Source organism: Callithrix jacchus, chromosome 1 (genome assembly GCF_049354715.1).
Source record: "Callithrix jacchus isolate 240 chromosome 1, calJac240_pri, whole genome shotgun sequence".
Lineage (NCBI taxonomy): Eukaryota > Metazoa > Chordata > Mammalia > Primates > Cebidae > Callithrix > Callithrix jacchus.
The window spans coordinates 63709190-63736828 of record NC_133502.1 but is presented as its reverse complement, the minus strand read 5'-3'; the positions used below and the strand labels follow the sequence as shown (position 1 = coordinate 63736828).

The window sequence follows — 27639 nt, the reverse complement described above, 5'->3', positions numbered from 1 at the left end:
TAATGCATCTGGCATTCTGGTACTATACTGTGATAAAACGTCTAATTTATAGCATTTTACCTCTTAGTGGCTCCAGAGAAAGCTGTAGCAAAACCAATGCACAGATTTAGAATATATCTACATAGATTCTTGGTGTCCATGGTGGAATAAACATAACTTATACCCCAGAGGAAAACCCAGATGGCTGCAGCTTCTCAGTGGTCCTTGAGCCCTGGATGGAAGTGTCTCATCAGCCAAGACCTCAAGGAAGGGATTTTTTCTGGATGTGCCAGCCTGAAACATCAGCATCTTTCTGACAACAGGTAGTGCTGTCAAGCATGCACCAGCTCCATTTAACTGCATGCCTCCTTTTCTGCAGGAGGAAGATGGGCCTCAGCAGTGCTGGGTGTGGGCAAGGCTGTACTGGGAGCACCGGGACAGGACAACTCAGCCACCTTGTCGACGGAGATTCTGTTACCAGGCAGGTCACTTGGTATCTTTGTACCTATTTTTCTTCTCCATAAAATGAACCCCACAAGTTTTAAAAGAGGCTTTCCATGGCAGTGTTTGCCCTGAAGTCCTCCTCATTTGGAAAGTTTACTAAACACAGGAAAAAGCCGACTTACATGACAGAAAAAGGGATCCCTGGCCACAGCCCGCATATGTGCTTAGACTGTGGTGAACAGGCCCAAATTCACCTCCAGATGGCAGCTCTCCCTGGCATCTAGACCAGGTGGAGTGGCCGGAAGCTCCCCTTCCCACCAACTTGACAGAACCCATGGGGCTAAACAGCACACAGCAAGGTTGTCGGTGTGTGTGTGGCCACATGGAACAGTGACGGGACCACAGCTGCAGAAAGGTTTTCACACACATTTATTTTAAACCATGGAGGCAACTCCACACTGAGAGTTGTATGTTGGTAATGGCTGCACGTATATTTCGGTTAAAGGGAAGCACAGTGGGAAAGTGAGCGGAGTAAAAACATTCACAATATTCAGCAGCATTTGAATGGACGCCTGGATACAGACATTTCAACATCCTCGGAAATTTTTGCTCATTACCACCTAATCACATTCAGGAAATCAAAGTCAGGACTGACCAGGACTGGCAGGGAGTGTGGCAGATGCCAGAGGGGTCCAGCTAGACCACACAGGAGAAATTTGTTCCAATGCCAGGCTTATTACCTTCTCAGCCTGACCTCCGGAAGAATCTCCTCACTTCAAAAAAAGAAAGAAAAAGATACTCATACAGTAACATGCCCACTGCAGCCAGGTCCACATGTGGGCTGCAGCCCGGTGGAGGTACAGAATGGAAGATCCATGTCCCTGGTTAGAAGTTGAGTGGTAGGCAGGCACTAATGTGGGGCCAGCACCTTCCCTGTTGTCCAGTTAGTAACAATTTTTGTACTTTTCATATAAAGATTACCTTTTGCAAAATGACAGTACCTTGAAAAAACAAAGTCATTTAAAAAGCAAGGCAAATGGTATAAGACACAAATACATGAAAGTACAATGGTTACGAGTGACACTAGTATTTTGGTCCATACTTCATATTGGCATATACTACTGTAAGGCTGCCATCCACTTAAATGATAAAAAGAGTATATATATGTGAAACGTATTTTTCAAACCATTTTTCCTTTGTGAGTGACCGCTCACCTTCTCATGCATCCCCGAGAACCAAGGGAAAAAAGAATCATAAATATCAAGGTCAGATTCTCAATCTAACTTTTCAGCTAACCTGCAATTCCTGACACTTCCAAGTCAGGTATTCTTCTTGACTTGTAAAGGTAAACATTTTGAGGTATCTATTTTTAATGAGATGGTACCATGATTAATTTCCACCCTTACCATCTTTAAAAAAAATTTTTTTCCTACAAACTCATGAAAAGAAACTTCATCTTTTTCCAAAACCAAACGTAGTAGGCTCTAGATGGAAAAAGTCCAGAAAGCAACTCACTCGATATGATGGAAGACAACAAAGGCATGTGGTGATAGACTCTCCTTTATCCAAGCAAAGGCAGCAATATGCGGGCAGGTCACTGGTGATGGGTTAGGCAAGTCCAGTAATAAACAAGACCCATAGAATCATAGACTCACAGGACTGGAAGGGACTAAGAATGATGATTAAATTCATCCCTTACTCAAGCCTTTAATCTCCCTTTCAACATGGCTGGCAAAGGCTACATACTCTGTTAAAAAAAAAAATCCCTTGTATGGGACATACAAGGAAGACACCCCATTCCAGTTTAGGACAGATCTAATTTTTAGACACTGCTTTCATGTGTTAAACCTAAGTAGGCTTCTTGGTGGAAAGGATAATGTTTAAAGGCAAGAATACAAACCACAACCCTGAAGGGTTGACATGTGATTCTTGGTTATGAAGCTGAGCTGAAGTTTAAACAGGAACACAGATGTTTCTGGACTGTTTTGGACATAGATCTTTGGGTCCTACAAGGAAAAGGCAAATGATGTGATAGCAAAGACAGGCACTTCCATGCCCCCATGTGGTGCAGTGTTCCTGCCTCCACAGGGCTGGGTCTCCCAGGCAGACCTGTACGTGAATTGACAAAATCTCTCCCTTCCCCTTGCAAGTGCCCCTGTGAACAGGATCTCCCACACTGGACTGGAATGATCTGTGACTTGCAAGAGCAGGAAGTGGAGGGCAGCAGCTGCCAGCATCTGCACCCAAAGCCTCGGCACCGCCTGTCCGTGCAATGCCACACGACTAGAACAATCCATTCCTGCAGCAGGTCCAGGGCTTTCCTTTACCAAAGTGGACCAGCTGAGCCCAGCACACTATTGGTGTCAGTCTGGGAGTCCTTCCTGGTTGCAGGCTGTGCATGTAATAGTCTCCACTTCCTCCTCCTAGACTCCAGTGAGAGGCTGTGCACCCAAAGATCCAAAATTAGTTATCCTGGGTTGTTTTCAGATAGCAGTTCGAGGGCTAGATTTCCAAAGAAAAAGAAATGGATACGATTATAATACAAACTACTAGTAGCACTGGCTGCGGGAGGAGCCCCTGGGGAAACCCCTCCTGGTGAGCGGTGTGCTACTTCCTCTGAGGCCAGGGAGCAGCAACATCTGATAGTGACGAGAGCTTGGTTCCGGGACTGCAGCTGAGCCACTTGGCTTTTCTACAGCTGCTCCAGCCGACTTGTGATCCCTGGACACACCACACTGACTCCAGCTCTCAAGCCTTTGTTTATGCTACTTCTGAAGCCCGGAAAGTCATTTCCATATTTCCCCCTTATGACTCACTCCTCATTCTTTAACACTGAGCTCAAGTCCTTTCCTCTGTGAAGCTCCTCCTGCCATACCTGCTGGGTTAGTGGCACCCTTGGCGTGCCTCTATCACGACCACATTGTACTGAAATGACCCATTTACTCACTGTGTGATCTCTGCCCAGCCTGGGAATGGGCCTCAGATGCCTTCCACCGCCACTGCCTAGTTTAAAGCCTGGTGAGCACTCAGCACGGTTGATATGAACATCCAAATCTCAAAGATCATCTAGATAACTCAGTGTTCAACATGAACTTAATTTCTGCATTTTCAAATCTCAAGTTAATACATATCTGCCTTCATACCAGGAAAAATACAACATTATGTTAAAGGAGAAAAAAATAAGAATGTATTGGTAAAGTGTTTTCTTTCACTTTGAAATATAAATCTTAGTGAACAGGAACACTTATATACAATTAAACTTCTATGAACAGCCATAACCAAAGGAATCTCATTTAGTGAATGTGCAGTAACTGTGACCCACAGTTAGAGCTATCCTTTTGCCAAAAAACCAAAATTTGGGCCTTAAGAAGTGATTAATGTCAGGCAAAAATAAATTTTACTTTTATTTATTTATTCAGGGGCTTGCTCTGCTCCCCAGGCTAGATTGCAGTGGTATAATCATAGGTCACTGCATCCTTGAATTCCTGGGCTCAAGTGATCCTCCTGCCTCAGCTTCCTGAGTAGCTGGGAATACAGGAGTGTGCCACTACACTCAACTAATTTTTAAATTTTTGGTAGCAACAGGGTCTTGCTATGGTGCCCAGACTGGTCTTGAACTCCTGGGCTTAGTGATCCTCCCACCTTTTCCTCCCAAAGTGTTAAGATTGTAGGTGTGAGCCAGGGCACCTGGCTATACTTTTATAAAATGAATCTCAGAAAATGAAAATATAATAATTCCATAAGGGCAGTGCTGTCAGCCCAGGAATCATGGCCAAATGGGGTAGGGTGAATTTTAAGTGCCCCTAGATTTCTGTTTCAATTTTGCCCCTGGGGTGGTCTAAGGGGGATGTATAGGAAGGAATTTATGTGGATGAAGGCAATAATTACCTCCCCCACCACAGGGCTGGGGCCAAAGTAAGTGTCATATACGCTTGCAGTAGGAGGAACAAACCTGGTTCCAGAGAGCATCCTGTCTCAAAGCGCTGACAGTCTCTCTTCCCACTTATGCCATTACTAAGTAATGTTCAAAAACAGCTATTTCTTGAACATTCTTTTAGATTCTCTTGTTTACATCTCAGCCATAGCTAACTGCCTGGTATAACTAAATGTGTTTTCTGCTTGGAACATTCTAGATCTCTGAAGATTCCTTCCAGTGTTGTGACTTCATGATTTCTTGAATAATTAAAACAATCAAATGAGAAACTCATGGTGGGTTGACCTCATGCAAAATGACACAAGATTCCAAACGCTTAACAATTTTGCTATTGTGAAGACACATTCAGGCAGTAATGTCAAGTAATGTCATTCGTTGGGAGGAACCGAGAGCATGTGGTTGGTTTTGTCCTGCCAGGCAGAGAACATCTCTGTGTATGATGTGTCGATCTGCCACTTTCTCAACACAGTCACGTTAGGCATTATTGGCAAAAGCTGCTGTATGTTTAAGTAATAGAGCAAAAATATATGTAAAGTGCAAATCCAAAGGTGAAACAAGAATTATGAGAGTTCACCTGGACAGGACAAAAGCCAAGTGCCGGCGCCAGCTTTCACTCCTAAGGAATGGAGCCTCAATTTCCATAAAATGCTTGGAAGACACTCAACACCAGTACATATTTCTCTACAAATTACAAAAATGGGGGAGACACTTAATGCAAAACTCAAGAATTCACAGTATTACAGACACACAGTTGGTTTGCTAAACGCATTTCACCAAATTCAAGCACCCACACAGATGAGAGAAAAGGGAAGAGCAATGGATACCTTGACTTATCTATGGTTTCTTGATCATGAATTTCCACACCAGTGAGATGTGAAGTGGCTTCAGCCTCTGAGTGGCTCTGTGGGCTGGGAGGGAGATGGCAGAGTGGCATGCAGGGCCACAGGCCAGAGTGATTGTAGAGTACATAGGCAATCTGACAGGACACTCTGCTTCCTGAATGAGGTCTGAATGCATCTAGACCCATCTCAGAACCCACACAGGCTTGCTGGGGCTTTGCTGTCCTAATACTGTGTTCCTCTCTCTGCAGACAGGCCAAGATCAAAGTTGAGGAAGGGACAGTAGAGAGATTCATGTCTATTACTCATTTCCCACAGCAGTCCTCTATTACATACAACTTAGTAAGTGGCTGCAGGTTCTAGTAATAAACTACAAAATAGATATTTGAATACTTTAAATTTCATTCCCTCATTAAAGCTCTCTCACAGAGCAATCATGCAGAAAGGATTCCAAGTAGTTATAACGGTTTTGACTGATGCAAGCAAGGGTAGTATGGACCAGGGCAGCGAAGTGACAAGTGCTAACAGCCTTGTGTGGTGCATGCGTGTGTGCCTCTTCAGGGCTCTGGTCACATGGGCTGATCTGGTCTGATGGCTCAGGCAACAGCTGCCATGGACCATGGCTGTGTGGGACACATGTGCTGGTCCTACTTCCCAATGCTGGGGCAGCAGAATCACCTCTAGGAAGAAAGCACATGTAGGAGCAGTAACCGAGGATGGCTTGTAGTACTTCCCCCTAGTTAGAGAAGGAATGAATGATTGTGAGGGCAAAAAATGGCTTTCCAGGAAAAGAGGAAAAATAATAGGGGGGACTTCAATTTCACTCCCATATGTATTACCACCAAAAACCTGCAAAATCAGAAGGCAAGACACTGTGGGTGGGGCTTGGGTCAGGAAGGACAAACAATTGGCCTGTGATCCTCAAGAGACTGGTGAGCTCCCTGATGCTCCAGACACACGAGGCTGAATGAGCTGTATGTGTAAAGTGCTTAGGAGGGGCAGGCACCCAGGGCAGGCTTTCCATTAATTTTCCTTCCATTTTTACAGGTGAAAATAAGACTTTAAAAAGGACTTCAATATCCTGAGTTGAGCCACTACACACAAGAATATTTCATTTTCTCAAGCTTGATTGGACTCCCTTAGAAATAAGAGTTCTTCAGGTGTACTCTCTAAAGTCCTCTTTTCCATTCCCCATGGGAACACAGCCTGCGCTGGAGGTACCTATCTTGGACCAATCACATACTGTTTTAGTAAGAAAGTGTGCAAAGTGTTCTGAGGAAAAATATCTAGTTTTTAAAGGGACAAACTACAGAGGGTAAGGAATACAGCAGAATCACAACCTTGCTGTAATAAACACATTTAAGTTCAGAGTGTCACACAGAAAAACACATCTCAAAGACACTTATTTTCAGAGCATGTATGGTGGGGGGGGTCCCCAACCCTGGGCTGTGGATGGGCACTGGTCCATGGCTTGTGAGGACAGAAATGGAGCTGCACATCCGAAGTGGGCAGCAGGCAAGTGAGCATTACTGCCTCAGCTCCGACTCCCATCAGATCAGCGGTGGCATTTGATTCTCATAGGAGCATGGACTCTATAGTGAACTGTGCATGCAAGGGATCAAGTTTCCATGCTTCTTATGAGAATCTAATGCCTAATGATCTGAGGTGGAACAGTTTCATTTTGAAGCCAGTCCCTAACGCCAACAAAGTTGAGAACTGCTGATATAGGGTTCTGTGTGTGTGTCATCCCTTTTCATTGTTATGAGTTAGGAAGAGCTGTGTCCAAAAACTAAGGCTCAGGAGGCTCCAACTGAATTCTAAATGATCCAGGCACTGATCATCGAAGCTCTGAGTTAAAATAATCTACTTCTGTGATAACCATGTTGGGAGCAGCTTTCTCACAGCATTTTTTTTTTTTTAATGTGGGAAAGACAGAGGCAACTGAGGTAGAAACAGTCTTTTCTACTTAATAAGACCATGAATGAGGCAGACATTCCAAACAAATCTTCAGACGATTCCCACAGCCAGCTGGCGAACCCACATGATGGGTTTGCAAGTCTCTCCACTGAGGAGGACATGAAAGCAGAAACACTGGAATAAATGATGTAGAAACATCCCCTCCAGTAAAGGCAGAGAAGGTGCAGGTAGATGCAGAGGGACGATAAGAAAAAGACCCTGGCCACGTGACACATGTTGAAGTAAAGAAAACACAGAAACTATAATGACCAAAATACTCTAAATAGATACTTCCCTTATTTCTCTGACACACAAAGCAACAAGTAAAATGGAGTGTTGAGAAGTATAAAAGTTAAACATCCCACACAGATTTTTCGGTATAGTCAAAACAATGCAGCACAGCCAGATGATGTAAACCATTTGTTAAAAAAATAGCTTCTTTTCTATTGTATGAACAAGTTGGAAGAGTCCCCTTGCAAGTGTGCACTCGCTGGGTTACCACTGTATGCACAAGTAATCTGCAAATTCATCCAGAGTCTTCAGTTTCTGACTTCTCACATATCTGCTTTACTGCTCTGGTGATTATTCGGATTAAAACAACCATTCCTTTAGTATTCCTGGGAGAGTCATCAAGACACAACCGGGGTCATATCCCACAGCTGCAAAAAAAAAAAAAAAAAAAAAAAAAAAAAGACAGAATGAACTAAAATTAAATTGTGTTGCGGATAACAGTCCTTATAACTAAATTCTTCAAGGAATTTTTTTTTCATTTAACAAACTACATACTATACTAATATGATTTCTAAATCTATAAAATATTTTCTCATCAAAAAACTTCAAAGAAAGCTCAAAAACATGACAATGATCTTTCTTTCTCAAGTACAATGGTGCAACCTCGGCTCACTGCAACCTCCACCTCCTGTGTTCCAGGGATTCTCCTGCCTCAGCCTTCTCAGTAGCTGGGATTATGGGCACCCACCACCGCACCCAGCTAATTTTTGTATTTTTAGTAAAGTGGGGTTTTGTCATGTTTTCCAGACTGAGATTACAGACTTGAGCCACTGCACCCATTTGCACTGTGTCATTCAAGGCCAGTCTCAAACCTGTGACCTCACGATCCACTCACCTTGGCCTTCCAAAGTGCTTGGATAAGAGGCGTGAGCAGCCGAGCCCAACCTAACTTTTGTTTTTGTTTTTTTTAAAGATGGGGTTTCACCACGTTTGTCGGGCCGGTCTCGAACCCGCAATCTTGGGTAATCTGCCCGCCTTGGTCTTCAAAGCACTTGGATGACAGGCTTATGTGAGCCACCATGCCCAGCCATCCAACTTTATTGTTAAAAAATTGGAGAGGTGGGGTGGAAAAAGAAGATGCTGCGGTAGGAGCAACTCAGGATTGCAGCTCTCAGTGAAGGCGCAGAGGCAGGCAACTGAAACCATTCAACCTAAAAAAAAAAGTCAACCATTCAACCTAAAAAAAAAAAAAAGAAAGAAAAAGGGCTCTGAGGCAGGGAGCCAGGTGATCAGGCTCAGCGGGTCCCATCCCCACAGGGACAAACAAAACAATGATTTGAGATGCTCAGGGTTGAGAGTTTCACTGCAGGCACAGCTGAATCCAGGATGGTGCAGCTCAGTGGGGGAGGGGTGTCCACCGTTACCGAAGCATTCCACCCCTACTGAGGAACACTCCCACTGCTGATGCAGCCTGCTGTTGCCGAGACAACCCACCATAACAGAGAGACTCCAGCAACAGGGCAGAGCCCATGACAGCAGGACGGGGCCCTCGGCAACAGGGTGGAGCCCACGACAGTAGGGTGGTGCCCACAGAAACAGGACAGAGCCCACAACAGCAGGGCGGAGACCACAGCAACAGAATGGACCCCGTGGTAGCAGGGCAGAGCCTCGGCAGGCAAATAGTGACTAGACTGCCTCCTAGCTGGGCAGGAAGGTGCAACAGATACTCATAAAGAAAGCTCTAACTCCTTGAGACAGAGCATCTGAGGAAAAAAAGGAGTTTTATGAGTTCTGCTGCAGCAGACTTAAATGTACTGGCCTAACAGCCCTGAATGAACAACGGAGCTCATAGCTCAGCATGTGAGCTACTATAAAGTACAGACCACCTCCGCAAGCAGCTCCCTGACCCCTGTATATCCAAAGAGTCACCTCAAAAAGGACTGATCAGACTGACATTTGGCAGGCATCATTCTGGGACAAAGATAGCAGCAGAAGAAACTGGTAGCACCCCTCACTGTTCTGCAGCTGCTACAGGTGTACCCCAGACAAGCAGGGCCTGGAGTGGACCTCAGCAGTCCTACAGCAAAGGGGCTAGACTGTTAGAAGGAAAACTAACAGAAATACTTCATCATCAATAATCTGGGCATCCACTCAGAGACCCAATCGAAAAGTCAGCAACTACTCAGATGACAGGTGGATAAATCCACAAAGATGGGAAGAAACCAGCACAAAAAGAAGGAAAACACCCAAAACCAAAACACCTCACCTCCTACAAAGGACCAAAACTCCTCACCAGCAAGGGAACAAAGCTGGACAGAGAATGAGTGTAACGAAATGACAGAATCAGACTTCAGAAGGTGGATAATAAGAAACTTCTGTGAGCTAAAAGAACATGTTCTAAATCAATGCAAAGAAACTAAGAACCTTGAAAAAAGATTCGAGGAAATGATAACAAGAATGGACAACTTAGGAATATGAATGAATTGAAGGAGCTGAAAAACACAACACGAGAACTTCGTGAAGCATGCACAAGTTTCAACAGCCAAATTGACCAAGCAGAAGAAAGAATATCAGAAGTCAAAGATCAATTCAATGAAATATAATGAGAAACCAAGATCAGAGTAAAAAGTGCAAAAAGGAATGAACAAAGTCTCCAAGAAATGTGGGACTATGTGAAAAGACCTAACCTATGTTTGATAGGTGTACCAGAATGTGATGAAGAGAATAAATCCAAGCTGGAAAATACTCTTCAGGACATCATCCAGGAATATTTCCCCAACCTAGCAAGCCAGGCCAATATTCAAGTCCAGGAAATACAGAGAACACTACAAAGATATTCTGCAAGAAGAGCAAGCCCAAGGCACATAATCATCAGATTCATCAGGGTTGAAATGAAGGAGAAAATACTAAGGGCAGCCAGAGAGAAAGGTCGGGTCACCCACAAAGGGAAGCCCATCAGACTCACAGCAGATCTCTTGGCAGAAATACTACAAGCCAGAAGAGAGTGGGGGCCAATATTCAACATCCTTAAAGAAAAGAACTTTCAACCCAGAATTTCGTATCCAGCCAAACTGAGCTTCATAAGTGAAGGAAAAATAGAATCCTTTGCAAACTAGCAAGTACTCAGAGATTTTGTCACCACCAGACCTGCTCTACAAGAGCTCCTGAAAGAGGCACTACACATAGAAAGGAACAACCAGTACAAGCCACTCCAAAAACATACCAAATGCTAAAGAGCATCAACAAAATGAAGACTCTGCATCAACTAACGGGCAAAACAGCCAGTTAGCATCAAAATGGCAGTATCAAATTCACATATAACAATATTAACCCTAAATGTAAATGGGCTAAATGCACCAATTAAAAGACACAGACTGGCAAATAGGATAAAAAACCAAAACCCGTCGGTGTGCTGTAACCAGGAAACCCATCTCACATGCAAGGATACACAAAGGCTCAAAATAAAGGGATGGAGGAAGATTTACCAAGCAAATGGAGAGCAAAAAAAAAGCAGGAGTTGCAATTCTCATCTCTGATAAAATAGACTTTACAGCAACAAAGATCAAAAGAGACAAAGCAGGTCATTACATAATGGTAAAAGGATCAATACAACAAAAAGAGCTAACGATCCTAAATATATATGGACCAAATACAGGAGCACCCAGATATATAAGGCAAGTTCTTAATGACTTACAAAGAGACTTAGACTCCCACACAATAATAGTGGGAGACTTTAACGCTCCACTGTCAATATTAGACAGATCAACCAGACAGAAAATTAACAAGGATATCCAAGGCTTGAACTCAGACCTGGAACAAGCAAACCTGATAGACATTTACAGAACTCTCCACCCCAAATCCACAGAATATACATTCTTCTCAGCACCACATCACACCTACTCTAAAATTGACCACATAATTGGAAGTAAAGCACTCCTCAGCAAGTGCATAACAACTGAAATCATAACAAACAGTCTCTCAGACCATAGGGCAATCAAATTAGAACCCAGAATTCAGAAACTAACTCAGAACCGTACAGCTTCATGGAAACTGAAGAGCTGGCTCTTGAATGTTCATTGGATAAACAATGAAATGAAGGCAGAAATAAAGACGTTCATCGAAACCAACAAAAATGAAGACACAACTTACCAGAACCTCTGGGACACATTTAAAGCAGTCTCCAGAGGAAAATATATAGCAACAAGTGCCCATATGAGAAGAGTGGAGAGATCCAAAATTGACACCCTATCATCAAAATTGAAAGAGCTAGAGGAGCAAGATAAAAAAAACTCAAAACCTAGCAGAAGACAAGAAATAACTAAGATCAGAGTAGAACTGAAGGAGATAGCGACACAAAAAACCCTCCAAAAATCAATAAATCCAGGAGCTGTTTTTTTGGAAAAGATCAACAAAATAGACAGACCACTAGCAAGACTGATAAAAAAGAAAAGAGAGAACAACCAAATAGATTTAATAAAAAACAATAAAGGGGAAATCACCACAGATCCCACAGAAATTTAAACCATCATCAGAAAATATTACAAACAACTCTATGCACATAAACTAGTTAACCTGGAAGAAATGGATAAATTCCTGGACACCTGTGTCCTCCCAACCCTAAACCAGGAGGAAGCTGAAACTATGAATAGACCAATAACAAGGTCTGAAGTCGAGGCAGCAATTATGAGCCGACCACACGAAAAAAGGCCAGGTCCAGATGGGTTCACAGTCAAATTCTACCAGACACACAAAGAGGAGCTGGTACCATTCATTCTGAAACTATTCCAAATCATCCAAAAAGAGGGAATCCTTCCCAAATCATTTTATGAGACCAACATCATCCTGATACCAAAACCCGGCAGAGACTCAACAAGAAAAGAAAACTTCAGGCCAATATCCATGATGAACATAGATGCAAAAATCTTCAATAAAATACTGGTAAGCCGATTGCAACAGCACATCAAAAAACGTATCCATCATGATCAAGTAGGATCCATCCCGGGGATGCAAGGCTGTTTCAACATATGCAAGTCTATAAATGTAATTCACCACATAAACAAAATCAAAAACAAAAACCACATGATTATCTCAATTGACACAGAGAAGGCATTTGACAAAATTCAACAGCCCTTTATGCTATACCCTCAATAAACTCGGTATAGATGGAACGTATCTCAAAGTAATAAAAGCTATTTATCACAAGCCAACAGCCAATATCATACTGAATCGGCAAAAACTGGAAGCATTCCCTTTGAAATCTGGCACTAGACAAAAATGCCCTCTCTCACCACTCCTATTCAATATAGTTCTGGAAGTTCTTGCCAGAGCAATCAGGCAAGAAAAAGAAATAAAGCGTATTCAAATAGGAAACGCGGAAGCCAAATTGTCTCTATTTGCAGACAACATCATAGTATACCTAGAAGATGCCATCGTCTCAGCCCAAAAACTCCCAAAACTGATAAGCAACTTCAGCAAAGTCTCAGGATATAAAATCAATGTGCAAAAATCACAAGCATTCCTATACACCAATAACAGACTGAAAGAGAGCCAAATCAAGAACGAACTGCCATTCACAATTGCTACAAAAAGAATAAAATACCTAGGAATACAACACACAAGGAACGTAAAGGACCTCTTCAAGGAGAACTACAAACCACTGCTCAACGAAATCAGAGAGGACACAAACAGATGGAGAAACATTCCATGTTCATGGTTAGGAAGAATCAATATCGTGAAAATGGCTATACTGCCCAAAGTAATTTACAAAATCAACACTATCCCCATCAAGCTACCACTGACTTTCTTCACAGAACTGGAAAAAACCACCATGAACTTCATATGGAACCAAAAGAGAGCCCACATAGCCAAGTCAATGCAAAGCAAAAAGAACACAGCGGGAGGCATCACACTACCGGACTTCAAACTATACTACAAGGCTATAGTAATCAAAACAGCATGGTACTGGTACCAAAACAGAGATATAGACTAATGGAACAGAATAGAGGCCTCGGAGGCCACACAGCATATCTACAACCATACAATCTTTGATAAACCTGATAAAAACAAGCAATGGGGAAAGGATTCCCTGTTTAATAAATGGTGTTGGGAAAACTGGCTAGCCATGTGCAGAAGGCAGAAACTGGACCCCTTCCTGACACCTTAACTTAACTTAAAATTAACTCCAGATGGATTAAAGACTTAAACATAAGACCTGGCACCATAAAAACCCTAGAAGAAAATCTAGGAAAAACCATTCAGGACATAGGAATAGGCAAGGACTTCATGAACAAAACACCAAAAGCATTGGCAACAAAAGCCAAAATAGACAAATGGGACCTAATCAAACTCCACAGCTTCTGCACGGCAAAAGAAACAGTCACTAGAGTGAATCGGCAACCAACAGAATGGGAAAAAAGTTTTGCAGTTTATCCATCTGACAAAGGGCTGATATCCAGAATTTACAAAGAACTCAAACAGATTTACAGGAAAAAAACAAGCCCATTCAAAAATGGGCAAGGGATATGAACAGACACTTTACAAAAGAAGACATACATGAGGCCAATAAACATATGAAAAAATGCTCATCATCACTGGTCATTAGGGAGATGCAAATCAAAACCACATTGAGATACCATCTCACGCCAGTTTGAATGGCGATCATTAAAAAATCTGGAGACAACAGATGCCGGAGAGGATGTGGAGAAATAGGAACACTTTTACACTGCTGGTGGGAGTGTAAATTAGTTCAACCATTGTGGAAGACAGTGTGGCGATTCCTCAAGACCTTAGAAATAGAAATTCCATTTGACCCAGCAATCCTATTACTGGGTATATATCCAAAGGACTATAAATCGGTCTATTATAAGGACACATGCACACGAATGTTCATTGCAGCACTGTTTACTATAGCAAAGACCTGGAACCATCCCAAATGCCCATTGATGATAGACTGGACTGGGAAAATGTGGCACATATACACCATGGAATATTATGCAGCAGTCAAAAATGATGAGTTTGTGTCGTTTGTAGGGACATGGATAAATCTGGAGAACATCATTCTCAGCAAACTGACACAAGAACAGAAAATGAAATACTGCATATTCTCACTTATAGGTGGGTGATGAAAAATGAGAACACATGGACACAGGGAAGGGAGTACTACACACTGGGGTCTATTGGGGTAAATAGGGGAGGGACAGTAGCGGGGAGAGCTGGGGAGGGATAGCCTGGGGAGAAATGCCAAATGTGGGTGAAGGGGAGGAAGGCAGCAAAACACACTGCCATGTGTGTACCTACGCAACTGTCTTGCATGCTCTGCTCATGTACCCCAAAACCTAAAATCCAATAAAAAATTAAAAAAAAAAACACACTGCCACGTGTGTACCTATGCTTGCATGTTCTGCACATGTACCCCAAAACCTAGAATGCAATAATAAAAAAAAGATATATACATCCACCCTATACTATCCTATAGCAATTATTCAGTAGGGTGGGTGAAAATTAGTTTAATGGAAAATTCTTTACAGCTGTGTTGATATTTCCTCATCAGTCAATTATCCCTTTAAATCTGGTATGAAGTCTTAGAGCGGAATTGGGAGAAACTTCCATGTTACAAATCCAGTTCCTTTACCTTACATAACGCTTACCACTCATCCTGAATCAAGGCTTTCAGGATATCCTATTAATCCTCTTACCAAATTGGTTTATTTCTCTCCAAACATCTTTGGTCCTTTGGCACCTCCATGGTTTTGGGTTTTTTTCCCCCTACTTCATTAACTTTGTCCGAAATACCTGACTTTCCTATCTTCAGCTAATCCAATCCTAGCCAGTCTTCTAAATCCAGTTCACATCCAGTCTCCAGGGAGCCATCCTAGACCATTATCTCTCACTGTCTTCTGACATCACCGCTTTGCCAACACCACACTCATTGGTGTAACGGTACTTCTGCGATTATTTGTTGACTTTGCATTACTTATTCCATAACTTCATTTTTCATTTTAACTCCCTAAGTGAAAAATAAATACTTTGAGAACAGAAGCCACACTATGTTAGAATTGAGCATAACCTTTTGTACAGAGCTGATATTCAAATATTTTTTAGTTGGCTAAAATACATGAGACGTAAAAATGGAAAGTGTAAAGTTTTACTTCAGCATGAATAGCAGCACAATCTGCCTGATTTCTCTATTAAAACAGAAGACATTTCTGAAAAAGCTCAAGATAAATTAAACTACTGGCATAAATTTTTCCCCTACAGAAGTTCATTCTATTTTGAAAAACATTTTGAATGGTAAAAGAATTATACAAATAAACTATCTCAGAATTTAAGCACGTGATTATTACAATCAGCTATATTAAATAATAGTGCTTGTACTTTAATCAATAAACTATTTAACAAATTATTCATTGAGTTCCCGATTTGTATACAAGGAGTCACAATAAGATCTACCAGGAAGAGAGATGAATAAAAGACTAGTCAACTCTTCAACATCCAACAGTTTAATGGAAGAGACAGACTTAAAAACACTTCACAAGCAGAATTTAAATACAGAACACAATATAGCTAACCTACTGAGTACCATGTGTGACTGATTTCCATTGGTAGGGCTCAGGAACCATCACCAAAAATAAAAATACAAACAAAAAGATAACATTTGAATGAGGTGGGAAAAATAATTACAACTTTGTAGACCAAGCTGGCAGAATGGGATTCTGGGCTGTATGATCAGAAAGAGCAAAAGGCAGAGATAGGAAAATTTACTCTCACCCCATATCTTTAGCTTCTCTTAGTAGGTGACCTCACCTGCTAGCTCACAGGAAAAAGTAAAAGGCATTCCTCTCCTATATCTCATAACCGAATGACATTCCTTTCTCCTTTCCTTCTCTCTCAACTGTCCCCATTCTTTCCCACAGCTAACTTTCCCACATTGTTCAGGACCCTCTTGCTGCTTGTCTCCTACCAGACCCTGCTCCACTGCTCATGCTCTCCCTCTTCCTGCTCTTTGTGGCCACATTTTTGAAATAATGGTCTCTAGATCTTATCTCTACTTCATCTCTAATTCACTACCTAGCTGGATAAGTTTGTCTCTATATCCTACAAAATGTGTTCTTTTTATTCAGTAAAATCAAGTGAAATAATGATGTTACTTTCTGATTCCACACTTTCTTAGTTTTAAAATAAGTTAACCACTATTTCTTCTTAAAATGTATTGGCTATATTCGGGAAACGGAATATATAGTCTCTGACTAGGATTTCTCATGTCTAAAAAGTAAATTATTAAACAGCTGAGACAGCATTTTCAGTAAAGAGCCTGCTATTGTAGTGATCAATGAGAATCCTGAACCTGAAACATGCTGTTCTGTCAGTGTACCTTTTGCTAACTTAGAACTTGTTCTAATTCTGTAGATGAGAAGAGGTAGGGTGTGTAACTCATCTTCCTCAACAATACAAAGGTGGTACTTTTAAGGAAATCATTTCATATAAGCTAGGGTCCTCAATCTTTTTCAGAAGACTGGAGTAAGTTAAGGTCTCACCGTATACTGACATACTTGAAAAGATTGGCCCTGATTCATATTCTGCTTCTCTGGCAGTTTCATTTACTGCAGGTTAAATAATGGCTAAGGTGGTTTCTCCTCTTACATAGAATAAATAGCTAGAATTCTCCACAACTTACTTTGTTCATCTTTCTTGCCTTCAAAGCCACATTTATCAGTATCCATAAACCACCTACACTGATTTCAAAACTGCAACAAACCACTCCTATGTTATATATAAACCTAAGTCTTCTCACGAACAGTGAGCGTAATGGATACTATCCTATAACTGTTGGGTAATGGAGGGATCTCAGTTCATCTTTTCAGATTTTCTTTGCAATGAACACTTCAGAAGTCCATTGAATAATCCAACGACTCCCTTTATCTTTTAAAAATAAATTTATCTCATACATATTCCTCCTTTTTAAAATGGCTCTCCTTAGACAACTTTGTATCATAAACGTCTATCCAGCTAAGAAAGGGTTTACAGAGCTACCAAATGTATTGAATATTACAGAAATTTCATAAATACCTGTCAATAGGCTGATTTATATTTAATAATATAATTAATAGTCCCAAAAAGGTCATCAAGCAAATGTTTTGACTAAAGATCAAATTGAAAACTTCAGACCCAGTAACATTTGTAGGGGCTAGGGCAAGATTACAAATAGAGGCCCATGTCCCATGTTTACATATTTAAAAGTTACAAGTCCAGTTGAACTAGTAAATAAAATATGGTCTCATCTTCCAATCTTGACAAATACACCTTTCACCAGTTGGAGGTACACAGGTTCAAATTTAGAATTCTTAGACTCCTTGAAGTTCCATGCCATATTGTGGTGACACTGGGGCTAGCCTACTCCCTTCTCTTTTTGTTCCCCAGTTTTGTCAAGACCTTGAGGGGCCTTGCACTCAAGTGTGGACATCCTGTCTACCACAAACTGCTACCTCTTTGCCACCTCTCAGGCCTAAAAACATACTCACTGGTTTTATCTAAGGACTGATCCAGGAAAAAGGCCAATGAAGACTTTGGAAGCAGATTCCAAGCAGCTTGGGGGCAGGAAAGTCCAGAGTTTTGGTAGGGGGAGGATGAAGTGGGAGAGAGGGAGGACTTGGGCTGATCACATCCCCTTGGCCCCTCAGATCCTTCACCCTATGGGGAAGTGTGAACAAAAAAGGGCCTTCTAATTAATTCATGGGTTCTGATACAGGACTTCTCTTGCCCAGGACCAAAAGCAATGCTGGATAATTTACCAAATGGAGAATTTACCAGATCAGTCACGTTACTGTTAATATACTAGTTGAAACATAATATGTAGAAAGATTAAGTAGGTAAGTAAAACCCAAAATTCCAATCTTTAATCACATTAATTCCTCCAACATCTATAATCAAAGGGTCTAATATTTATGTGGATCTACTCTATAGACTAAATCAAGACTCCATGCTGTTTTCGCAAATTCATACAAATTTACAGAATTCTAGTCATATGCTAGATGGAGCTGGAAAAAAAACAAGAAGCAGAAGGAAGAGAGAAAGAACACAGAGTATCAAAGACAAGATCAGACATGCAGACATAAGGGAAAGCATTTTCCTCCTGTTCAGTTGCTTATGTGGCAAAGCTTAAGGCACCATGATTAACCATCTGATTAAAGCCGCTAGTATCACAGCTTGCTCTCGCTAATGCAGATTCATGAAGTTTACTCACTGGCCTCCGAATGCCCCCATCCTAGCCACTGTGTACAGGGTAGGTCAAGCTGAACTCTGTCAGCACTTAAGTGGATACTGATAATAGCTCTCCCTATATTAGAATCTCTTACCTCAACATAATTTGCTATGCGGCAATTTTCACTCACTTAGCAAGAAAATTATTCTGTTAATTTGAAAAAGCTAATAAATACATATACATACTCCACAGGAAGGGAAGTATTTCAACTGGAAATCTTATTTATGTGTACTTACTGAGATTGTACCATTGTCTAGACCTATGGACAGTCTTCTTGTTTCCGGGTTAAAAGACATGCATGAACATGGAGCTGAAAGAAATGAACATGTTGATGAAATTAACAAAACCATGATTCTCATCAATTCAGGCGTGCCCAACTAGCTAAAAGTGTGGAGCTGTATTTTCCCACTATCTCCTAGAAAACATTTCATTTAACACCCACTCACCAAAAAATAAAAACAGTAATTTTACAGCCACCCCATAGTTGTTGAGTTATCCTTTTAATGAATATAACAAGATATTCTCAAACTGGACAAGTTCCAAGGGGCTTGGTCTTGGCTGGTTCTGTCAGTATGGAGTCTAAATTTGCTTGACTAGATTAAGAATATTTTCTGCTGTGTAATGTTTCTCTTTGTACCACTCCAATTCCATCTTAAATAGAAATAACCTATCCTTTCTGAACTAGACAAAAAAAAAGAAATATCTTATTATCCCTCCACCCTCCCCACCCACATACAGACACATACACATAGGAGTACAGAGTCTATTTTTTGATTCAGAATTGATTTGGGGTGTGTGAATTAACAGGAATTTTTTTGCTCTTGGCCTTTGAGGGTATGCTGGAGTCTGCTGATTAAAAATGGCTGAGGTGGATTTGTCTCAATCTAAAAAAGAACCAACTCATCATAGGGCTAGACACTGTAGGAAAGAGACCAGGTGAGTCAGTACACCCAGGACTGATCTGGGTCTCCCTGTTCTGCAAGACTGACTGCCTGAGGACACCTGGGCCTAAGTAAATTAGGTATGCTTGGAAGCCATGTGTGGTCAACAAGTGCTTACTACACATTCAGCTCCTATGCCCCTGCCTTCTCAATCTATGTTTGCTCATGAAAATGGAGTCGTTTGACAATTTACCCAATACTGAAATATTTGATAGTGATTCTAAGGAGTTTAACACAGTTTTTATATGTCTCCCTTCATATTCACAAAAGCTACATAGATCATGAACTACCTATTACCATAATCACAGTCAGCATCAAATATTTTTATTCCTACTTTTCACAGTTATGATTAGATGTTTTACCCAAGGTAACATAGGAAACAGTTGAAAAAGATTCAAAGACATCATTCAAACGTACAGTTCCATTTTCAAACAACCGACTTAGATTATTTTTAAACTAGAAAAGAACTTCAAGTTCTACTGACAGCCACTTCACAAACATATCACTTAGTAACATATTTTTCACTCTCTATAAAAGGGCCCTGAATAAAACAACAAACAGATCTTCTAAACGGAAATTTAGCTTTTTCTCATTTTCTATCATGATATATTCAGAAATAAAAACATGCCGAAAAGAATTTCCCCCTAAAACTTCTAGCAGTACAACAGACTTCTTCCTACTTGGTTACAAAATAAAACCAGATTCCCAAGAGTACACTGCTGAAAACAGGAATCAAATGATATTTAATACACTGCCCTAAGAAAGTCAGTTTTATTGCCCTTGACCTGTAAACTATGTTGGCACAATTTCCATACAACAGTAAGATGCCAGGTCTCAAAATCCCATAACGTGTGCAGAATTAAAATCTAATAATTTCATGGAAAATTATCATGTTAGCTGAAAAAATTCTAAAGAAAAAACACACTGTGATTACAACAGTGTAAAGTACATATACACATAAAAGTACAGGATACATAAAAAATTATTCTTGTGTTCAAGTGATAAAATTATTTCTATAACACTGTCTTTATTTTTATGTTGCTATTCCTCTTAAAATTAATTTCAAGTATGTCACAATTTATGAAGCCATAAGTATGAGCATATGAAGCAAAACTCTATTTCAGCCCCAAGGGGCTAGTGACTAGCCATGAACAACCTTATTTGGCTGCTCACTTGACCATCTGAAAGTATTCCCTGTGTGATTTCCTCCAAAATCCAATCCAGTTATGCTATAATTAGAAAATCCCCTGAACTTTGAATGTAATTTAAAATACATTTATACAAAAAGCATAGGCTACTCTTAGATCTTCATGGCCATTCCTTTATTCCTTGTTTTTTCCCCCAATTTCCTATATTTCTTGTTATTCTCTCAAGAAAAATTTTAAATGCTCACTATGTTCAAGGCCTGTCCTACAATTATATATAAGGTATTATTGCTGCCATCAAAAAATCAAAAAAATTATACATGGTGAAACCAACTGTATATAGAAACTGTAAGACACTTTCACCCTATTGGTTCAAACCATTTTATGCACAGTAAGAAGTCACGACCAGAATTAAAAGCAAAGGACTGTTCCTATAATAAATGAATTCAGCAAAGTTTCAAGATACAAAATTACTGTATACAAATCAGTAGCTCTGCTATACACCAACAATGACTAAGCTGAGAATCAAATCAAGAACTCAACCTCTTTTACAGTAGCTGCAAAAAGTAAAATAAAATATTTGGGATACCTAACCAAGGAGGTGAAAGACCTCTACAAGGAAAACTACAAAATACTGCTGGAAGACACAGATGACACAAACAAATGAAAACACATCCCATGCTCATGGAGGGGTAGAATCAATATTTTGAAAATCCCCATATTGCCAAAAGCATTCCACAAATTCAATGCAATTCCCATTAAAATACCACCATCATTCTTCACAGAACTAGAAAAAACAATCCTACAAGTTATATGGAACCAAAAAAGAGCCCACATAGCCAAAACAAGACTAAGCAAAAAGAACAAATCTCAAGGAATCACATTACCCGACTTCAGACTATATACATAGTCATAGTCACCAAAACAGCATGGTACTGGTATTAAAACAGGCACACAGATCAATGCAACAGAAAAGAGAACCCAGAAATAAATACAAATACTTACAGCCAACGGATCTTTGATAAGGCAAACAAAAACATAAAGTGGAGAAAGGACACCCTATTCAACAAATGGTGCTGAGATAACTGGCAAGCCCCATGCAGAAGAATGAAGAATGAAACTGGATCCTCATCTTTTACCTTATACAAAAACCAACTCAAGATGAACCAAAGACTTACATCTAAGACTAAAACCATAAAAATTCTAGACAATAACATTGGAAAACATAAACTACAAGTTGTGAACAATTATTCATGAGATTCATCTCTATGAATCTCAAAAATGTTTAGGCGGGACATGGTGGGGGTCATGCCCATAATCCCAAAACTTTTGGAGGCAGAAGCTGTAAGGTTGCTCGAGTTCAGGAGTTCGAGACCAGTCTTGGCAATAAAGTGAAACCCCGGCTCTACAAAAAAATACAAAACATTGGCCGGGTGTGGTGTCCCACACTTGTAATCTGAGATATCTGGTAGACTGTGCGCCCCTCTCCTCCCGCCTCGGCTCTCCCCCGACCCCCGTTGCCAGCAGGTGCCTTTTGCGCATACCTTGCCGCACCAATCCCTTAACATCTCGGGTCCTTTGTGAGCGCGCCTCTGTCTCTAGTACCTATTACGCGCGCCCGGCCCTGGACCCCCATTTTCCCGTCCTTGCCAGCAGGTGCCTTGTGCGCGTGCCTTGCCACGCCAATCCGTTAAGATTTCGAGCCCTTTGTACTCGCCTCTCCCTCCAGTACCTAGTTCGCGCCGCTCCCAATGGCTTAAATGTCCAATTTCTTTCCTCCTTTTCCCCTACCGATGATCTGGTTACTCCTTTTTGCTCCAACATTCCCCCAAAACGTTCTCAAACACTGATATTTTCCCCTCCTTCCCCACAAATCTCCCTGTCAGGCTTCTGCCCCCAAACATCTTCTCACCCCTTCACACATCGCCCAGGTCCTTTAGATTCCTACGCATCCGATTTCTCTGTCCCCTCACACCCGCTTGCTTCCCTTGCTCCCACCATGGCAGTGCCCATCTGCTCCTCCCCGCTCACTCAGGTCTGCTGCTCGGGACGTCTTTGGCGACGGCGAGGGAGATTCTTGCTGAAGAGGGGCTCCGGGGGCAGCATGGAAATCCGGGGGACCTTTCTTCTCATTGTTGGCCGTGGCCCCAAGTGTGCCCAGGTGCTGATGGAGCGCCTGGGGTGTGTGAGCCCTGCCGCCAGGGCCCGGCTGGGGTTGCGCCCGGAGCTGTCCGTGGTTCTGAAACGATGCCGGCCGAGGCGCCGGCTGCGACTGGGAGAAAGAACGCTGTCCGTAGTGCTGAAGAAGTTCCTGGGCCCGGCAGCCGTAAGACCACCAGGTAAGGAATTCTAGCGGAGCTACGCTTGCAGCAGCTGCTGATGCTCCCACAAGCAGCGATTCTCCGCGCTCAGCTCCGTCCAGCCGCCGCTCCGGCTCGTAGAAGCTGTGGCGCTGGGTGTGGACAAGGCTCTGCTGGTTCTTTTTGGTTCTATTTCTTTTTTTCTTTTGACAGAGTCCCTTTCTATTGCCGGGCTGGAGTGCAGTGGCACTACCTCAGCTCACTGTAACCTCCGCGTCCCAGGTTCAAGTGATTCTTCTGCCTCAGCCTCCCGAGTTGTTGAGACTACAGGCGTGTGCCACCACTACCAGCTAATTTTCGTATTTTTAGTAGAGACGGGGTTTCACCGTGTTGGCCAGGATGGTCTCGATAACCCTAGAGGTGGGGAGGGTTTTCCAGGAAGGCATGAGCAAAGATAGCATGAGCAAAAGCTTAGAGATATTAATAATCGTGGACTAATAATCATGGCCTTGCGCGTGTGCCTTGTCAGGCCAATCCGTTAAGACTCCGAGCCCTTTGTGCTCGCCTTTCCCTCCAGTACCTAGTGCGCGTGCCGCTCCCTACCCCGCCCCCAGTCCCCGAGTTGCATGCCAGGAAGCAGATTCAGGCTGAAATGCACACTCCAGAGCATTGGAGAAGCACCTGAGAGCAGCAGCAGGGACCACAAGGACACCCTCCTAGGTGATAGGCAGGGTCACACGGGGTCCCCAGTGAAAGCACACAGGACAGAAAAGGAACAGACTATGCAGGCAGAAAGCAACAGACACACTTTAAACTGTAGTCTCAGAAACATGAGGCACACAGGCATCATCAGAAAGAGCCTGACAGTGAGGTCTGGTTCTCTGGAAAGGACCAGCGAGGTTTTTTGGTCCGGATGAAACTGTTCTCCATTTCACAGCAGTCATCCTAAATACTCCAGGAGAGGTCTGTGATGAGGGTGGCTCACCTCTCATCTTCTACAGTCCTACAGGCAAGAACTAGAGTCCAAGACAAAGCCCATGCTGATGGCCCAGTGAGGCCAGGAAGCAGGCAGGAACATCCTCTCCAGGCCAAGGCCAGCTCCACCCAGACAAGGCCACACATCGCAGGGCGGGGTGACCGGACATGTCCAGGGAGTGGAAGTCCCCAAAGCTGGAAGCTAGCTCTGCTCATCCTGCAGCTGGCTGTCCTGCTTGGCTTGTGGCGAGTGGAGGCAAGTCCCTGCCCGCCTGGAGCCATCAGATGTACTGCTCCTCATCCCTGTCATTCAGGAGCAGAGACCACTTGTCCCCACCATCATCGACTGTAGCGCTGTGCCGAGATGGCCTGTTGGACGTCAGGGAGGACAGCGACACCTGGCTGACATAGCTGACCTGGTCCCATGGCGTGGCCCTGGGGGAGTCCCTCTGCTGTCATCCATGCCAATGTGTACACTGATCTGGGATGCCATCAGGGGTTTCATGCAGCCATGCACGTGTGCCTCGTACCTCTCAAGGTCAGGCTTCTTATAGCTGGAAAGCAGGAATGCAACAGCATCTGAGCCATTCTAGATACAAGGCTCTTTTTTTTTTTCTAACCTGGTGAAGGCCTCTCATCCATCTTTTCAGAACATTCAGTATAAAAACCTCAAGAGTTTCAAAGGAAAAGGGCATTAAACTCCCTATGGTTCCAGGAAAGCTCAACTGATTTAGAAACTTCCTAAGCAAATGCTTTATGCTGCCACTAACTTTAGTTAAATGAATGGACTCATAAATAAGTGAACATCTTGTTTAAAGGAAACAATGATAGATAATACACAGGGACCCATGTCTGCATGATGTTCACATAACAGCCCTTGAGCGGCAGAGTAAGGGCAGTCTGGCACGAGGCTGTGCAGCGGTGAACTGCCTGCTCATGGTGCTAAGTCACACGCACACACACCTGGCTCCATGTGGGGTGCCACTGCAGCATTTATCCTAGGCAAATGAATGAGGAGTGAGAGGCAAGACCCACTGTGCCTTGAGCATGCAGAGCGACAGGGCCTCCTGGGAGCCTCTCACAGATGCCCCACCTGCGGGGACTCACCACTTGAGCTGCAGGGATGAGAGCACCACAGACATGGAGGAGGCTGCCACGGCTGCTGCGCCCATCCAGGACTGCAGAACAATGCCGAAGGGCATGAAGACACCTGGGAAAGAAAGAACTCACACTCACACCTAGGCCTGGGAGAGGAGCCAGGAGAGGGCCTCCAGCACCAGGCTGGCCCCACCCTCAGTGGCCCCCTTGGAGGTCTCCTCCTGGCATGCTTGGAAGCCCCTGCTGATGGGTCTTGCCTACAGGCCCCCCGAAGCGAGGCTTCCTAGAAAGATGGATGTGGGGTGCTATCAAGTGGGCCTGACTCTCTTCTACTCGCCCTGATGTTCCAAGAACCACCCACAGATGGCATCTCATTTCAGGGTCAGCTCCAGGGGAGTGGCAAAGCACAGGGAGTGGGAGGGGTGAGCACAGGGGGAGGAGAAAAGTGGCAGGAGGTGAGGGAGCCAGCAGCCCATCCTGCAGCCACAGTCCTACAGAGGATAATCACGGCTGATGGCCACAGCCCTTGTCTAGCAGATGATGTTGACTCCAGGGCTTCATAACATCTTTAAGAGAGGAATGAGAGCTGGGTCCCAGGACAGGGTCAGGAGACAGGTATGGTCAATTTTGCATGGCAGAGGCACACACACTGGGGGGAATGAAGCTCCTGAGCTGGCTCTAGAGACAGGAAATAAACCTGTCTGACTGACTCACTGGGCTCAGGAGGCCAAGGCCCTGTTATACACATCATCACTAACCACTCAGACATAAGGGAGACACAGGCAGGAATGCTGAGTTTACAAACTTGGTCTCTCCTAAGCCCATGGAGGAGCACTGCCTTGCAGAAGGGTCTGGAAGTTTTCCCTGCCATGTTCCATGGAATAGAGGGCAGGAGAGAGGCAGTTGCTTGGGAGGGGGAAGGAGGAGGAATTACAAAGCAGAAAAATGTATTTATTTTCCTTTTTTCTTTTTCTGAGAGTTTCACTCTTGCCCAGGCTAGAGCGCAGTGGTGTGATCATGGCTCACTGCCACCTCCAGCTCCTGGACGCAATACATCCTCCTGCCACAACCTCTGTACTCCCAGATGGGACTAAGTTGTATGCTACCATGCCCAGCTAATTTTAAAATGTTATGTAAAGGGAGACTATGTTGCCCAGGCGGGTCTTGAACTCCTGAGCTCAAGTGATCCTCCTGCCTTAGCCTCCCAAAGTGTTGGGATCACAGGCATGAGACAGCATGCTTGGACAAAAAGCCATTTCTTTTCATGATCATCTGTGTAAATCAAAGCGAAACCGGGCAGGATTAGTGTCCAATATAAGGTTCTGAAACACCAGCAATTGTGCCTAACATGGTCGGGTGTAGTGGCTCACACCTATAATCACAGCACTTTGCAAGGCCAAGGCTGGCAGATCATCTGAGGTCAGGAGCTCAAGCCTGGCCAACATGGTGATACCCCATCCCTACTAAAAATATAAAAATTACCTGGGCATGGTGTCACATGCCTGTAATTCCAGCTACTCGGGAGGTTGAGGCAGGAGTATTGCTTGAACTCAGGAGGTGGAGGTTGCAGTGAGCCAAGATTGTGCCACCGCACTCCAGGCTGGGTGACAAGAGTGACACTCCATCTCAAAAAAAATGTTCATAGCATGTAGCAGGTGCCTCATAATTCTTACTAATGATGAATTCTCAGACTATATGTCTTAACAAATGGCTCAGAAAATATATCCAAGCATCTCCACTAGCTTTTTAGAAAGGACCAGAGTGGATGAAGGCTTTGGGTCCTCTCAGCACTTTCTCATTTACCTTTAGAGACATATAAAGCAGGGGACATAACACAACCAGCCTTTCTAAAATGCCTCTAGCCAGCCAGTGAGTAAGCCACTCACTAACCTCAGCAGGAACCCAGGAGGGAGAAGCCTTTCTGGGCACAGCTGAAGCACAGTAAGTAAGAGCTGCCTACCTGCCGCAATGGGTATCCCAACCAGGTTATAAATCAGTGCCAGGACCAGGTTGATGCTTATCCTCTGGACAGTCCTCTTGGAACGGTGAATGCTAGCCACCACATCCAGCAAATCATTCTGAGGGAGAGGAGCATGCAGTGAAGAAGAGGTCTGCCAATTGCCCTCCCTGCTCCTGCAGCCTGGCTGCAGCTGTGCTCACTCTGATGAGGACGACACAGCTTCCTCAATGGCCACATCTGTGCTGGTACCAATGGTGATGCCCATGTCTGCCTGGGCCAAGGCCGGGGAGTCATTGACCCCATCTCCCACCATGGCCTTCACTACCTGGATAGGACTAGCATGCTTCCCCTGCACGACTGCAATCTTACTACATTTTAAAAAATGTTTTAATTGTATTTATTTATTTATTTTGAGACAGAGTCTGGCTCTGTCACCCAGGCTGAAGTGCAGTGGTGTGATCTTGGCTTACTGCATCCTCTGCCTCCTGAGTTCAAGTAATTCTTCTGTCTCAACTTCCTGACCAGCTGAGACTACAGGCGCATGCCACAACACCCAACTAGTATTTATATTTTTGGTAGA

The 27639-nt window shown here is 43.1% G+C and overlaps 1 protein-coding gene across 1 annotated transcript; it reads right to left on the bottom strand.

The window, feature by feature from the left end:
- Positions 1 to 7429: 7429 nt before the first annotated feature.
- LOC128931550 (uncharacterized) lies at positions 7430 to 27372 on the bottom strand. Its single transcript, XM_078345185.1, has 9 exons — positions 27277 to 27372; positions 27060 to 27177; positions 25109 to 25211; positions 24293 to 24436; positions 24012 to 24029; positions 23685 to 23742; positions 22758 to 23259; positions 18877 to 18950; positions 7430 to 7811 (listed from the first exon to the last, which is right to left on the bottom strand). The coding sequence occupies exons 1-9, from the start codon at positions 27370 to 27372 to the stop codon at positions 7782 to 7784; spliced, it is 1143 nt and encodes a 380-aa protein (XP_078201311.1). The 3' UTR covers positions 7430 to 7781.
- Between the last annotated feature and the right edge of the window lie 267 nt (positions 27373 to 27639).